Here is a 15,601-nt window from a genome sequence, read left to right as displayed (position 1 = left end):
GGGGCACTATTCCTCCTCCCCACTGACACCAACGATGGGGCACTATTCCTCCTCCCCACTGACACCAACGATGGGGCGCTATTCCTCCTCCCCACTGACACCAACGGTGGGGCGCTATTCCTCCTCCCCACTGACACCAACGATGGGGCGCTATTCCTCCTCCCCACTGACACCAATGATGGGGCGCTATTCCTCCTCCCCACTGACACCAATGATGGGGCGCTATTCCTCCCCACTGACACCAATGATGGGGCGCTATTCCTCCCACTGACATCAATGATGGGACGCTATTCCTCCCACTGATACCAATGATGGGACGCTATTCCTCCCACTGACACCAGTGATGGGGCGCTATTCCTCCCACTGATACCAATGATGGAGCACTATTCCTCCCACTGACACTAATGGGGCACTATTCCTCCCACTGACACCAATGATGGGGCACGATTCTTCCCACTGACACCAATGATGGGACACTATTCCTCACACACTGACACTAATGATGGGGCACCATCATTGGTGTCAGTGGGAGGAATAGTGCCCCATCATTAGTCAGTGGGAGGAATAGTGCCCCATCATTGGTGTCAGTGGATGAAATGGTGCCCCATCATTGGTGTCAGTGGGAGGAATAGTGTCCCATCATTGGAATACCATACTGAAATAGCATACCATATTGAAATCAAATCTGATGTTTTTTCATTTTTATTTGGTGTGCGTTGGAAGAGGGGTAGTCTTATACGGCAAGTATAGCTCAAACCCTATATTTTAACAGGAAAAGTAGGGGGTCATCTTATACGCCCAGTCGTCTTATACGCCGGAAAATACGGTAGTTATTTTCACTTTGTGGTTAAAGGAAGGTGCTAGCAGTTTAGGGTAGGGACTGTCCATTCAAGCGCAGGGGTTTTTTTTCTTATTCTATATTAGCCTTGTGATATCACCTGTATATAATCATTAGAATCATTGTAAAACCCAGTCAATACCTAATTGGTAGCACATCATATTCATAAGATTCAATTTATAAATTCATAAAACTACAGTGCTGACATTCTTTTTACTGGAGTATCCGTTCACTGGTGTTATGGAGGCACAAAGGTCTGTGTGGTGTCTCTAGTAGCCAATGAAGTGATAGTATGATCTGATGCTGCCTGTGCTACTTCCTGCTTTGTCTGAAGATGACTGGCTGTGTATACTTTGCTGTTAGCAGTATTTCCATTTGTCGTTGCTAAATATTGTCTCTACATTTCTTGCTTATCTTTTAAGGCAAGGTACCACTGCATATTGACGAAGTTTCCAGATGGAATTCAGTTGCAGAAACATCTGAGCCTTTAAAGCCACTGGTGATCAAAATCCCTCCAGCTGAAGGAAATGGATCGGTAGTGTTTTGGGTTGTGTGTTAGCATTGTGTTGTCACTGTAACTTCTGTGAAGGCCCCAGTTGTGTTTTTCATAATTGTTAGGGTGTTAAAGTATATGTAAACCCTAAACATAAGCTTTTCTTATTTGCTCCATTTCGGGCCGTTAAATTTACATTCGGAAGCATTTTGTTGCATGTTTGTGATAAGTGCAAAATACCTGTTGATCCTGCCAGAACATTTTCGAGCTGATCTCTTCTGCCTGCTTTTTCCTGTGCTACGCTTTTATTAGTTGGCATTGTTAACATTTTTCTCTGGACTACCCAACATCTCCCCTCTATGCTATGGAGATGAGTAGAGGAGGAGGTGTTATGTAGTCTTGTCTTAGGGCAGAAAATGTGTTACTGTCAGGATCATTAGATAAAAACAAAGGCAAAAAAATCATGAAAAAAAGAACACTGTTGCTGCCACCCCACTAAAGCATGGTAAGCTGTAATATTTTAGATTTTTGTTTTTGGGTTTGGATACACTTTAATGCCTTTGTGTATGTGTTGTATATTCTGTCTTGGTTTGGAATGCAGTTCAAAAATATTAAATTTTAGGATACTGAAAAGCAGGAAGTATTTATAAAATTGGAAAATGAGCAGTCAACTTATTGGTTGTTTTATTAAACCTTGGAACCATTTTAAAATGCCAGGATAAGCAGGCAGATTCTAACAGTGCAGTTTCCAGTCTAGGCTCCTTTAGGGTCCCTAAGACTGCTAAGACCTTTCTGGTACACCTGCTGTTCGTAGCCATCTTTTTAAAGACTTGAAAAACCCTGTCATATGGTTCACTCTCCTCCCGAATAGCTAGCAGTCATGTACCCGTTTGCGGAGGACTTTGTTAAAAAGTGGGCTGTCCTCTTCTGTGGACTTGGCAGTATCCTGTCTTAGCAATGTCTTGACTATTTCCGTGGAGGTTGCATCTACTCTCTGAGGACCTCCGAACGTATTCTTTCTGGCAGGCCGTGCTTTGCAGCTGGCTCTAGCCATGACACTAGTTTGCCACTCTATTTAGCCAGCTGGGTTAGGGCCAATAGAAGAAATCTGGTTAATATGCAAGCTGCTCCCTTACTTATAGAGTGTTTGGAGCTCATGCCGTGAACTACTGCATGAGCGGATTGTTTGAAATCTGTCAGTGAACATGAGGAAGCCTATCTGGTTAAAGTGTTTGGCTGTGCACTGGCAAACAAAGAGCATCTTTTTTTTTTTTGGGTTGCACTCAACACACTTATCAAGGATGTCATTAGAGGGGCATCTGACCCAGCAGAAGAAGTCTTAGTTCATATTTCTTCAGAGGCAAGAAGAGTCACTTTCGTTACTCCTAGGCTTAAACCTCCAAAGCCCAGGTCAAACCTTGCTTCCAGTCTGGCAGAAAACCCTGGACTTCCCTGTGCCCCATACCCTCAGATAAAAATCATTTGCATCATCAGGGAACAATCCCACTTTCCTTTGGACAGCCAGCATCTCAGATGTTGGGACCGGGAGGTGGTTTCCAGGGACTGCAAGCTAAGATTCTGCTATCGATACCCTCAAGTCATTTATATCTTCCTACCCACCCATGTCACTGTACAGGTTAGAAGACCTCCATGTAGTCCTCGTTGGTCTTCAGAAGCAAGGATTATTGCCCCATTACCATTTGCAGAACAGTACCTCGGGTTTTACTTCAAGCTTTTCATAGTTCCCAATCCAAAAGGGGAAATCCTCCCTATACTTTATTTCAAGGAACTAAATGCCTAAATTCAGACCTAGAAATTTGCATGAAATATACCAAGTTAGTCAATAACTTCTCTCCATCAGGAGACTTTTTGGCTTCTGTGATCATCAACAATGTGTACTTGCAGGTCCCCAAGTTTTTCCAGTGCATATGGGATTTCTTCAGTTTGCTGTGTCCCCAGCACTTCCAGTTTGTGGCCCTGCAAGCAGCCTATATTCTGTACCTGGAGTGTTCATTAATTTGTTGGCCCCTGTTCTTAGTTGCACTTCCAGTGCATTCCCATTGTGGAATATCTGGACAACTTCTTGTTGAGAGACCAGTTGGCACAGGTTCTGGCCATCATTGTAGCTTGAACCATCCAGACTTTGCAAAAGTTTGTTCTTGAACCTTCACAGTACTAGGACTAACTCATTTCTTGGAATAACTGAGTATTTCTTTGTTCCCCAAGGTAAAATGTAAAACTCTCTGCTCCCAGACTTGGACTCTTTAGTCTAGGAGTCGCCCAGCTCTTTGCTTCTACTTGGCAGTTCTGGGGTCAATGGTATCCTCTTTTAAGGCAGTCCTGTTTAGCACAGTTTCACTCCAGACCCCTACAACACAACATCCTGGCATCATGGGGCATGTCAGTCCATTCCTTGAACCGAGCGATTTGTCGGTTACCAGAGTTGCCTTTGGCTTCTTGGCTCAGGATTCCTTTTCTGTATTTGGGGAAGTCCTTTCTTCCACTCTCATGGAAGATTTTTGTGACATTTACCAGGCTGCTGAGCTAGAGAGGAATCTTGGACACCTTGTTAGAGGGGACTCAGAATTTTGTCTCCCAATCAACATCCTGAAACTTTGGGTGATCTGGCTCTCCTTGCAACCCTGAAAACACCATCTGAAAGGTCCATCCGATCAGGATTCAGCTGGAAAATACCATATCCGTGGCATACATCAATAATCATTATGGAGAAACCAGAAATGTTGCCACAGCAAGAGAGGTAGAAAGGGCAGAATGTCATGTTCCACCCTTGTCTGGTGTTTACATTCCAGGTGGGGACAGTTGGCAGGCAGACAGAATTAGCCATCAGCACCTGGACCTAGGGGAAAAGTCCCCACTCTAGGAGGCATTCCAGGATCTGTGCCGCAGGTGGGGGATGCCAAATGTGGACTTCCAGGTTCAACAAACTGGACAGGTTGGACTCCAGGTACAGGGATTCTCTTTTAGAATCAATGATGCTCTGGTGGCTCAGTGGGATCAGCAGAGCCTGAGCTATGTATTTCATCCCCTAAAACTCCATTCCTTGTCTACTCTGCAGGATCGAAATGAAGGTCATTCTGGTGATCTTTATGACTCTGGGCTCCAGATGTGATACTCCTACCTGATCAAACTCCTGGCAGATGCTCTGTGGGAGTTTCCAGATTGCCTGGATCTGTCCCAAGGACAGGTTTATCACCCTGCTTCATGGTTGTTGGCTTTAATGGCATGGCCGTTAAAGCCTAGGTTCTGAGAGACACAGGTAACTCTGAATTGTTGATCCCCATGATGTCCAAGGTCTACTGTCAAACATGAAATACTTGCTTTGCTTGGTGTTGGGAAAAAAAACCCACTTCCCTTTCAGGAAATTTTCCATAGAACAACTCCTGACCTTTCTACAAATTTGCTTGGATCAGAAATTGGTCAGAAGTCAAATCTTGGAGCTTCTGATCTTCTTCAAAAGACCAGTAGCTTACTGTATTTCCAAGGCTTTTCGCCCTCTGTTCTGCTGCAGTTCATCAGAAAGAGATCGTACTTCATTGCCTGCATGTAGTTTGTGCCTCTGACCCTATCATTCCTGATGGTTGCCGTGAAGGAGAACCTGCTTTTCTTTCCACTGTTTCTAGGTGGTTGAGACAGATCCCCCTTCAAGCTTATGGCATTAAAGTAGAACTATAGGCAAATTTTATTTTGGATAGAGTAAGGGAGGGTTATAGCACTTGTCAGGTTTTTTTTTTCCTATCTCTGTCCCACTGGGGAGATTTACCTTCACTTTCTGTCCTATAGCCAAAACAGCAGAGGAAATCCCTGCAAATTAGGAAATCCCTTGGGAGGCCCCTCAGGTCAACAGAACTAGTGGAAGATTGGAAGATTTCCTGTCTATTACTTTTCTGGAGACAACCCATAATTTTCCTTTACTTTTACTTTCAATGATAATGTTACAAGGGACAAATAGGGTGAATCTCCCTAACGAGACGGCAGTAAATACCTAATAGGTGTTCTAATCGATCTTCGTTCTAACCAAAACTCAAAAAGTTTTGCATTTAGTTATACATTAAGGGTTGAGTTCTACCTGCTTCTGTCAAGGTGCACTCTACTAGATTTGTAAGGGCTTTTTGGGCTCTTTGGCATCTGGCTACTGTTTTTCAGATTTTTAAGTTTGCTATCTAGTCTTCTTTTTGCACATGCTCCATGGTTTAGCAGGTAGCTGTTCAGACCTAATCTGATGCCAGCTGTGGGTGTATGGTCTTTCAGGCAATTTTCAAGATGCAGGTGGTCCTCAGTTTTGTTGTTTTTGCATGGGCCTTGTGCTTTGTTGCTGTTGCTCATACCTCTGTTGAATTGTGTTGACATCACAACAGTCTCTTAAAGTGGTTGTAAACCCTTACATATAACTACTGAATTGATTAGACTCAGGTGACACAAAGCTGAAGCAAATCCTCCTACATATGTTGTACCTGTTTATCTGCAGCCCTCTCTCCTCTACAGCCTCCTAAAGCACATATTTTAAACAGCATTTCACATCTGTAAAATGCAGGGGTTGGGGATTTGATGTCACACACTCCACAGCAGGGAGCTGAGTGTAATCTGAAACCTGAACAGACAGCCTCCTCTACACAGTCTCAAAGGGAAACATGCACAGCTGCAGCTGTCAAATCACCTGCTGTATGCTATGGGAGTGCAAGGCCATTTCCTGGGATTTTCTGTTGTCCACATAGAGTGTCAGAAGTGACTCATGCAGAGGAATGACAGAGCAGACAGAAGCCACAGTAGGTTCTCTGAAACATAGCATGTACACACTATAGAATAATATGCTTTGTTCACTTTTCATTTGAGAGATTTGCAGCCACCTTGTTCCCTGTGTCCCTTAATGAACGAGAAAGAAAATCCATAAAATTCATTTTTTGGCGTTCATTAGGGACACTGTCCGCACCTTTCCAAGTCTGAGATCATGATCCTCCCATGCTAGCATACAATTGTTTTTTTGTTTGTTTTTTTTGCCAGTGCCCAAATCCTCCTGTGGGCGGAAGTATAACCGAACAGTCTGAATTCCTGTGTCCCTGATTGAACTCCAAGAAATACATTTTACTGCAAATACAAAAATGGCATTTTTTTATATTGAGGATTTACTGTGCGTATATCATGATCTGTATTTCTCTTTCAGTGGATAATCCATGAGTTGAAGCTTTCTGACAAGGAACAGGAGATCCCACCTGATGCTGTGAGAAAGCAGAAGCTTCACTGTTTACCATACATGAAACGTGGCTGTATAATTGGGGTCTTTGTAGAGAATGTGACTTCTCCCAGTGAGTTCTATATTCGTTGCTACAGCAAAGACACATCTCAAAAGCTGGAGGACATGATGATAGAGATGAGGTGTGAAATTACTTAGGAATTCTCTTACTTGATCTATAATTTTACAGAGCTACAATTATTAAAAAGTTAAAATTGTGCACAAACATAAAACAAATCTATCATATCATGCTAAGTGTCTAATATAAATACTTTTGAACTGCAGACACCTAGGTGTGCCTACAGGATATATTAATCTTCAGTAATTCTTCAGTAATTTTTCCTGGATCCTGGGCACATGCATTATACAAAGAACAGACTTCTGCCCATGTTGATGATTAGCACCACCTCTCCAAGATCTAAGCGCCACTAAGAACTAAGATCCCACTATTCAGCAGTTCAGTAGTGAATAGTGATTAATAAAGGCTCAGCAGTGAATGATTAATAAAGGCTCTGGTATTGTCTTGTTTGTGGGGAACGAACGGATTTAGTATCAAATTGAGCCATGTGAACAGCACAGAGCAAACATAGAATTTTTCATAACAGAACACAGGTAATATAAGAGAGAAATTCTCCGTGCTGTAGGCAACTTTGTTTTATTTCCCTTCTTCATGGGATGCTGCCCTGCAGCATTTATACCCTTTGGCCAAAATACATTTGACTGCTTTTTAGGTTCAGTCTTTCTGTGGCTACCAGCCAGTTACTAGGAAAATACAGCAAGGATCCCAAGCCACAGATGCTCACAGAACTGAATAATGGAAAATTTCCTATCAAATACTTACTGTAACTTCACTTTCCAGATAAGACTCTATGGCAGCATATGGGTGAACTCCAGCCTCACTCCTACCCTATAGGGATCACTCCTATAAATTTTGAAGCTGATCCAGACCATATGTTCTGTAACTGGCCTACTCATGACACTAGGAGGTACCTATGCTGCCATGGAGTTTATCGGGAAAGGAAATGTAAGTAAGTATTTGATAGGAAATGTTCCATTTTCCTGACTCCATTTTAGTGTAGGTTTAAGAAATGACTCACCACAAACATGGGTGGGTTGCAGAAAAAAAGTAAGGTTTCAATTATAGCTCTAGCTAACTGAAACCTTAAGACCAAAAATTAACTTTACACTAAAGTGAGCCAGAACAGTTTTAGTGGTGGACCATGTCATTATCCTAAAATTATACCTGGTATCCTGTTACATTAAGCCTACATAATCTACACACGTCTGATTGAGTGTGTTGTCATTGTTTCTGTTGGAACCAAGCCTTTAGCTCTATAAGCCGGTTGGCTAGTTGGCACAGCTCGTTTTAGCGATGATTATGGATGATATTTCTTTTCGTATGATTCTGCTAGAAAGAGCAACAAAGAGGTGGCCTAAAACTCTAAACCATGCCATAGCTTGTGAGCAAGCTCAAAGTATCCCAATATCCAGTGAATGGAACCAGTCATTCTTAGTAGTCCTGCATGTGGAGAGGACAATTTTTTTTGTTCTCATATAATGCTGAAGCCAGAATGGATTGCATCACAGTATGGGTAAAAACACTACCTGGATTAGGCAGAATACTAAGAAAGACTGCTTAGTAGCGGAAGTGCCACTTCACACTTATCCGCTGCATTTTGGCTGCCCCCCAGTTTTCATGCAGGTTAGCTCTGCTGTCCCATAGACTTCTATTATGTCCGTGGTTTTGGTGTGTCTTCAGAAAGATAAATTCCTTATCGCTGGAATTTGTCACTGAGCTTATTTTATTTTCACTAATAATGTGTGTGTGTACATATATATATATATATATATATATATATATATATATATATATATCTATATCATGGTAGGTTGTATGGGTTTTCAGTGCTTGGCTTTGTAAGGTTATTAGTGGCTTCATTTGTTTTATATTGTTTGAGTTATTAACCATAGCAGGTTTTTTTTGGAATTCTTGTTATCTGGGCATATTTCACACATATTGTGATTAACGAGTGGGCAGAGCTCAGTTGATTGGGGGTTGGTTTATTTAGTCACATATTTTTGTTTTACCACAGAGAGGGTGTAATTTCTGTAATTTTCTGTAAAACTGGTAGAAAGGAATGCAAGGTAAAGAGTGTACTGTACAGTTTTAAGAGGTCCACAGAAGGACTGACAGTCCAGGTAAAAGTATCAGTAAGGGAAGGTATTGGTCCTCTCAGCTATTAACCTGCATGGAGCAGTCATATCTTAGAGAGATTAGACTGCTGGCTGCACAAAGTCCTGTCACAGTAAAAGAAACAAATCCCTGCCAAATAAGGGTCATGCACAAATTTAAAAGAGAACTCCACATTGCTAAGAACAAATATTATACAATTGCTACTCAAGCCATCTAGTAATTTCTTGATACTAAAAATTACCTGTCCAAACAAATGCTGCTATGGATTCAATCAAGAAAAGTAGCTGCCCCACAAAACCTTGATACCTTTGGGTGAGATACAATGCAAATGGTGCAAAAATATTGCTGGTACCACACAAGGGAAGCTTATGCAAAGTTCTTTAGAGAAGATCTTCAGATTCAGCCAGTAAAGGATTGTACATTTACCTAACCATGCTGTAAATATGTACAAATATATTGCATTACTTTTATATGCCTGCTAACATCTTTACAATTCTTACAATATTCAAATTATCTGCCCTTGCAAACCTGACAAGTAGAATAATTTGTTACCATATGAGTCATGGGAGAGTGGTAAGTTCTAGATCAGCTAGCATCTCTGGTTAAAGTCCTACAGATCATATACTTGGTATTTGTACACTGCAATTTAGTGGCTGAAGGATGTATGTTTTTAAAGTGATATCAAATCCCCCTTTTTGGGGGGGTAATTAAGTCGCTGGTGGCAACATTTGCATTTTATTTGGCTCCTTCTAAGGCTTAGGTGTTTCTATCTCCTTATTTCACCCAATTGCTAGTCTCCGTTTCAGTTTTGAGGGTGGCTCCATAGCTTACAGGAGCCCTGCTGGAACCTCCCTTCTCACAGATTAGCTGCTAATGCTGCTGCTACCTACATAGGACGCACATAGTCAGCCTAGATGAATAGAAATAATGGCATCATGACACCTGTATGCATGTACAACAGTGCTTTTTTTTTTTTTTTTAATTTAGATATTTATTAAATTTTTCATATTAGTACAAATACCCAAAAAGGGAAACAATTCACATATAAATAGACATTTATAACATTTCTACATTTCCCCTTCTAAAAACTCTTTTCTTTCCCATTCCACCCCGACCGTTTCCACCCCTCCTCCCCCCTCCTCCCCCCTCCTCCCCCTCTGCAGACTCTAACCCATTCTAATCTCTCGAGGCTTATTAATTTTTAGCTAACATCCTAGTTCATAGTTTCCTATATTTCTCTTTTAATCCTGCTTGTTCCCACTTTTCCCATCTCATATAATAAACTCCCATGCTATCTTCCTGCATATGGTATGATCTTTCCATTCTACCTATCTGGTTTACTCTATTAATCCAGTCTTCCTCCTTCGGTACCTCAGTTTTCTGCCAAAACTTGGGTATCAATCCTTTCGCCGCATTTAAGAAGTACCAGACGCCTGAGTTTTTGTATTTATTTACAGATGTCTCCACATTATGTAGGAGGCACGTCGTTGGGTCTAACCCTATGTCAATTTCAGTTATTTCTTCAATCAATTTAACTATTACCTTCCAAAAAACCTGGATTTTCGGACATTCCCACCATATGTGAAACACCGTGCCTATCTCTCCACATCCTCTCCAACACATTTTTGAATTTTCCCCATTCATCTTGTGCTCAACACTCGGTGTAATGTGCCATCGTGTCACACACTTATAATTAATCTCAACCTCTCTCATACTAACATTCTCGTGTATCAATCTAAACATCTTTCTCTGTTTGTCCTCGTCAAACCCAACTTCCATGTCCCTTTCCCATTTTGTTATAAAACTTAACTTTGTGTTTGTGTCTAATTCTGTGAGTATTCTATAGGTTTTTGAAATACCGTGCTTCCCATCCCTTCGTGTTTCTAACAACCTTTCAAACATATTCCACTCCTGTTTTAATCTCAGGGTGTAAGGGACCGCCTGGCGGTACCACTAGCACTCCACTGAATAGGCGTCCCCAGCGCACGGAGTCTAAGTCCCAGGGTGCTTGTTCACCAGGGCCCCTGATGGTGGGGATGGACTTGGAGCCCCCTGAGACCAGGTCGTGGCTACTGGGTGCGTCCGTCAGTGGTAGTGGTATGCGCCAAGGGCTCCCACGGGGAAGAGTCTGATATGAGGAGGTCAGCAGACCCCACTGCACGGGATGGATGGATGGATGAGCAAGGTCAGACGGGCCGGGTCGGTAACAGAGAGGACGGCAAGGTACAAGGCAGCGGGCATAGAATAGTCGGGTCACACGCCAGGTCAGCAACAGCAGGTCAAATCCAATAGGGGGCATTCAGGAGAGAGGTCAGGCAAAGCAAGGGTCTGGGCAGGAGAAATACAGCAAGGTCAGGTACAATCCGGGTCAGCAACTTACAATACACAGGTTCACGGATACAGGATACAGGTAAGACCAGAAGGCACTCAATGACAGCTCAGGGTCGTTTAAATATCCCGCCCTGCGCTGCCATTGGTGCCCAGCGGGCGGCCGCGGCTTCTACTGCGCATGCGCGAACTCGAACGCCGCGGCCAGCCCGGACCCAGTGCTCGAGTCCCTGCACAGGGCGGCACACTGCGCCTGCGCCGGGACCATCGCGGCGGGGATCGAGGGGATCCCTGACACAGGGGTTTCGGGAGTTTTCCAATAAAACATTTCAATTGATGATATTTCCACTCATCTATTCTAATAAAAATATCTCCCTTCTTCTCTATTAATTCTTTAGGTGATCTCAATTCCCCCTCCACCAGAACATCTCTCAATTGGGTATCCTTCTTTCTAAACCATCTCCCTGATATCTTATCCTTTCCCGGGGGAAAGTACTCAGTGTTTGTGAGAGGCATTAGTATAGAATTAAATTCCCATTTCATGTTTTTGTGTAAATTGTCCCATACCCTTAAAAGATTTAAAGTGTAAATACTTGTGCTTTCTTTAATTCCTCTAAACTGTGCTGGAACCCATATCATCTGACTCAATCTAATTCCACTAAGATCATTTTCAATTGTTACCCAACTTTTCCCCTTATGGTTAAATGTCCAGTCATATATTCTTGCTAAAACCACTGCTTTATAGTATCTCTTGACATCTGGTAGACCCAATCCCCCTTTCTCTTTAGTCCTACTCAATGTTTCATATGCTATTCTAGGTTTTTTATTCTTCCATATGTATCTTGTTAACATTTTTTTTATTATCTTAAAGAAGGCCTCCGGGATTTTAATTGGTACCATTTGAAATCTATACAATATTTTAGGCATAATTACCATTTTGACTAGGTTTAGACGTCCTATCCAGGATGGGTTTCCTCCTTCTAGTCTTTTTAAATCTTCCCTGATCTCGTTTATCAAAGAAATATAGTTTAATCTATACAAATGCTTAGATGAGGCAGTGAGTTTTATTCCTAGGTATTTTATCTCTTTTTCTCTCCATATAAAGGGGAATTCTTTTTGTAGTTTTTCTTTTTCATTCTTTGATATATTAATATTCAAGATCTCTGTTTTCGTTGGATTAATTTTTAGATTTGATAGTTCACCGTACTCCTTCAGAATCTTCATTATATTTGGGAGAGTTATTCGGGGATTCCCCCCATAGAACAATAAGTCGTCCGCAAAGGCGGCTACTTTATGTTCTATAGTTTCTATCTGAATTCCCTTTACCGCTCCACTGTTCCTTATTATTGACAACAGAGGTTCGAGTGACAACACATATAGTAAAGGGGACAGTGGGCAACCCTGTCTTGTTCCATTAGACATTCCAATGGGTTCTGATCTCTCCCCATTTACCGTGATGATTGCAGTAGGCTCCCTATATAATTTACTTATTCACTCACGCATTCTATCACCTATCCCCAGCACTTTTAAGTTGTCCATCATAAAGCCCCAGTCCACTCTATCAAATGCCTTCTCTGCATCAATTGACAAGAGCACCACCGGGGCTTTCCCTTTTCTACTTTTCTGAATAAGCATCAGGGTTCTCAAGCCATTATCTCTACCCTCTCTCCCAGGTACGAAGCCCACCTGATCTCCATGGATCCATTCAGGCATTAGATCTTTCAACCTGTTTGCTAAAACCTTTGCATACAGTTTGGTATCTGTGTTCAATAATGAAATAGGTCTATAGCTGGAGCACTGAGATGGGTCTTTTCCCTCCTTATGAATAAGTACTACATGGGCCTGTAAAGATTCTCTCCTCACTTCCATCCCACCTCCCAGAGCATTCATATACTTTTCCAGCTGGGGTAACAGCACTTCACTAAATTTCTTATAGTACTTAACTGTATAACCATCCGGGCCTGGGCTTCCCCCCCCCCCCCTGTGCTTCTTAATGCTGTTTTAATTTCTTCCTGGGAAATTTCCACGTCCAAGGAGTTCAACTGTGCTTCACTTAGTTTTGGTAATCCCGCGTTTTTTAAATATATCATCTTTTTTTCATTGATTCCCTCTTGATCTTCTTTTAGAGGACCTTGGGGACTAATATTATATAGCTTTCTGTAATACTCCGTAAACACTTTAATAATCTCTTTAGTTGAGTGGGCCAACTCCCCCTTAGGACTTTTTATCTTTTCTATATAGTTCCTATTTTTCTTTTTATTCAAAGCTCTCATTAGATATTTTCCTGGTCTATCTCCCCATCTATATCTCTCATTTAAAACCCTGTTGTATACTCTTCTCTTCTCATCCATCAACCTCTCTAGCTCATCTTTTTTATCCATTAACTTCTGTCTTGTATCTTTTGTTATTTTCTTTTTGGATCTGCTCCAGGTCCAGTATTTCTTTTAGAAGCCCACTGACCCTCTCTCTTCTTTCTTTTTTCTTCCTTGCTCCTGCCGCAATCAAGATTCCTCTTATAAATACCTTGTGACTTTCCCAAACTGTAGCTATCGATACTTCCTCTGTTTCGTTCTCCTTAAAATAAACCTTAATCTCTTTCTCGATTTTCTGAGCTAAGTCCTCATCCAGAAGAAGAGCCTCATTTAACCTCCACCCTAATCCTCCAGTCCACCTTCTTCCCCATCCCATTTTCATTACGACCGGGGCATGATCCGAGAACGTTCTTGTCTCTATATCAATTTTAACCAGATGTTCTATAAGTTGATGGTCTATTAAGATGTAATCTAATCTCGAGTATATCTCGTGTGCATTAGAGAAGAAGGTATAGTCTCTGTCTTTCATATGCATTATTCTCCAGCTGTCCACTAGTTGATATTCATGCATCACTTTTTTCAAAGCTCTCAGAGACCTACTCCCCTCTCTTTGCACAGAGGAGGTATTATCCTTTTGTGGGTCCATACAGAAATTTAAGTCTCCTGCAACTATCAAGCGCCCTTTTTTAAATTCCATTAATTTTTTCAACAGACCCTTCATATACATCTCCGGGTTTTTATTAGGGCAGTATATATTGGCTAAAGTACACTCAATCCCCTGAAGTTTACCTTTTAAGAATAAAAATCTTCCCTCCGGATCGGTTCTTCTATCCTCTAGCTCAAATCTCATATTCTTTGCCAAACCTATTGCAACCCCTTTTGCTCTTTTAATTGGAGAGTCAGCGTAATACCATATTGGATAGTATTTAGATTTCAATTTCACATTTGCCTCTATCTCAAAGTGCGTCTCCTGTAAAAATACCACTGACGTTGCCCTATGATGTAACTCCTTAAACAACTTAAATCTCTTCCCTGGACAACTCAACCCGTTCACATTATAGGTTATAAACTGTATTTCTTCCATCCTTCCCAGTTCGCTCCATCGCTCTTCCAAATTACCTCTTCCTCTTTATCCCTACTGTCATGCAGAGTGTTAACCCAATACCTCCTCCCCTCCCTCCCTCCAACCCATCTCCCACCCCCCCCCCTCCCCCCATCCCTCAATCTTTTTTTCCCCCCTACCCATATTTAGGCTTAAATACTGCCTATAAAACATTTGTGGATCTATTTCCACCACTGATTTGATGCTTTGGGCGTAAGCTCCACCCATGGCCGGCTAGCCTCTCCTTCGACCTCCCCAGATCCCCTCTCTCTATCCACAGGAGAATACAAAAATCTTTACTTCCCCCTCAACCGAAGCTCCCGAGGGATTACCATTTCAACAAAGGTAGGGCCTGGGGGGTCGAGAGAGATAGAAGAGAGGGAAAGAGAAAAAAAAAAAATTTTTCTCAATTTTCCCTCCCCTCTCTCCCCACCCCCGGGCCTCCCCTACCCCCGACCCGCTGCCAGTCCTCTTTTCTTGTATCTTCTGTTTCCCTTCTTTCTTTTTCTTCTTCTTCCCACCCCACTATCGCCATTCTTTGCAGTTTCAGTCTGTCACAGAAATCCCTCAGTTCCTCCGGGTATCTCAAATATGCTGTTACGCCATTTTTCCAGCCAATTAAACAAGCTGGGGTACCCCATCTATACTGAACGTTCTGTTTTCTCATTTGTTCCAACAAGGGTCTCAGGGATCTCCTTCTCCATAGGGTCTCTGGTGTTAGGTCCGCATAAATTTGGATATTTAAGTCTCCATACTTAATTAATGATCTTCCTTTAATCTTCCTGCATATCTCATCTTTGACCCCAAATTTTTGGAACTGGACCAGTTGTATCTCTTGATCTTTCCTTCTCCGCAGCTTGATTAAACTTCCCTATTCTAAACACTCCATCCAGTTTAATCCCGTCTGTTTCAGGTCTGTCTCTTATGGAGTTTAGAATTTTTACAACTAGGTCATATAATGATTCCCCTTTTACTTGCTCTGGAATTCCTCGAACTCTAAGGTTACATCTTCTTTCTTTATTTTCTTGAACTTCCATCCTATAGAGCAATTTTTTCTGGGTATTCTCCAAGTAAGTTATTTTTTTC

The 15,601-nt window shown here is 41.9% G+C and overlaps 1 protein-coding gene across 1 annotated transcript in view; it reads left to right on the top strand.

Moving 5' to 3' along the window:
- Nucleotides 1–15,601, top strand: part of TDRD5 (tudor domain containing 5) — a 189,947-nt gene that overhangs the window by 58,269 nt on the left and 116,077 nt on the right. The window contains exons 7-8 of the mRNA XM_089686565.1: nucleotides 1,261–1,373; nucleotides 6,511–6,722. Coding sequence (XP_089542691.1) covers nucleotides 1,261–1,373; nucleotides 6,511–6,722 — 325 coding nt within the window. The remainder of the gene's footprint in view (nucleotides 1–1,260; nucleotides 1,374–6,510; nucleotides 6,723–15,601) is intronic.

The sequence above is a fragment of the Staurois parvus genome, unplaced genomic scaffold (assembly GCF_062004578.1).
Source record: "Staurois parvus isolate SC_StPar_1 unplaced genomic scaffold, SC_StPar_1.0 ptg000402l, whole genome shotgun sequence".
NCBI lineage: Eukaryota > Metazoa > Chordata > Amphibia > Anura > Ranidae > Staurois > Staurois parvus.
This window is presented reverse-complemented; position numbering and strand designations above follow the sequence as displayed.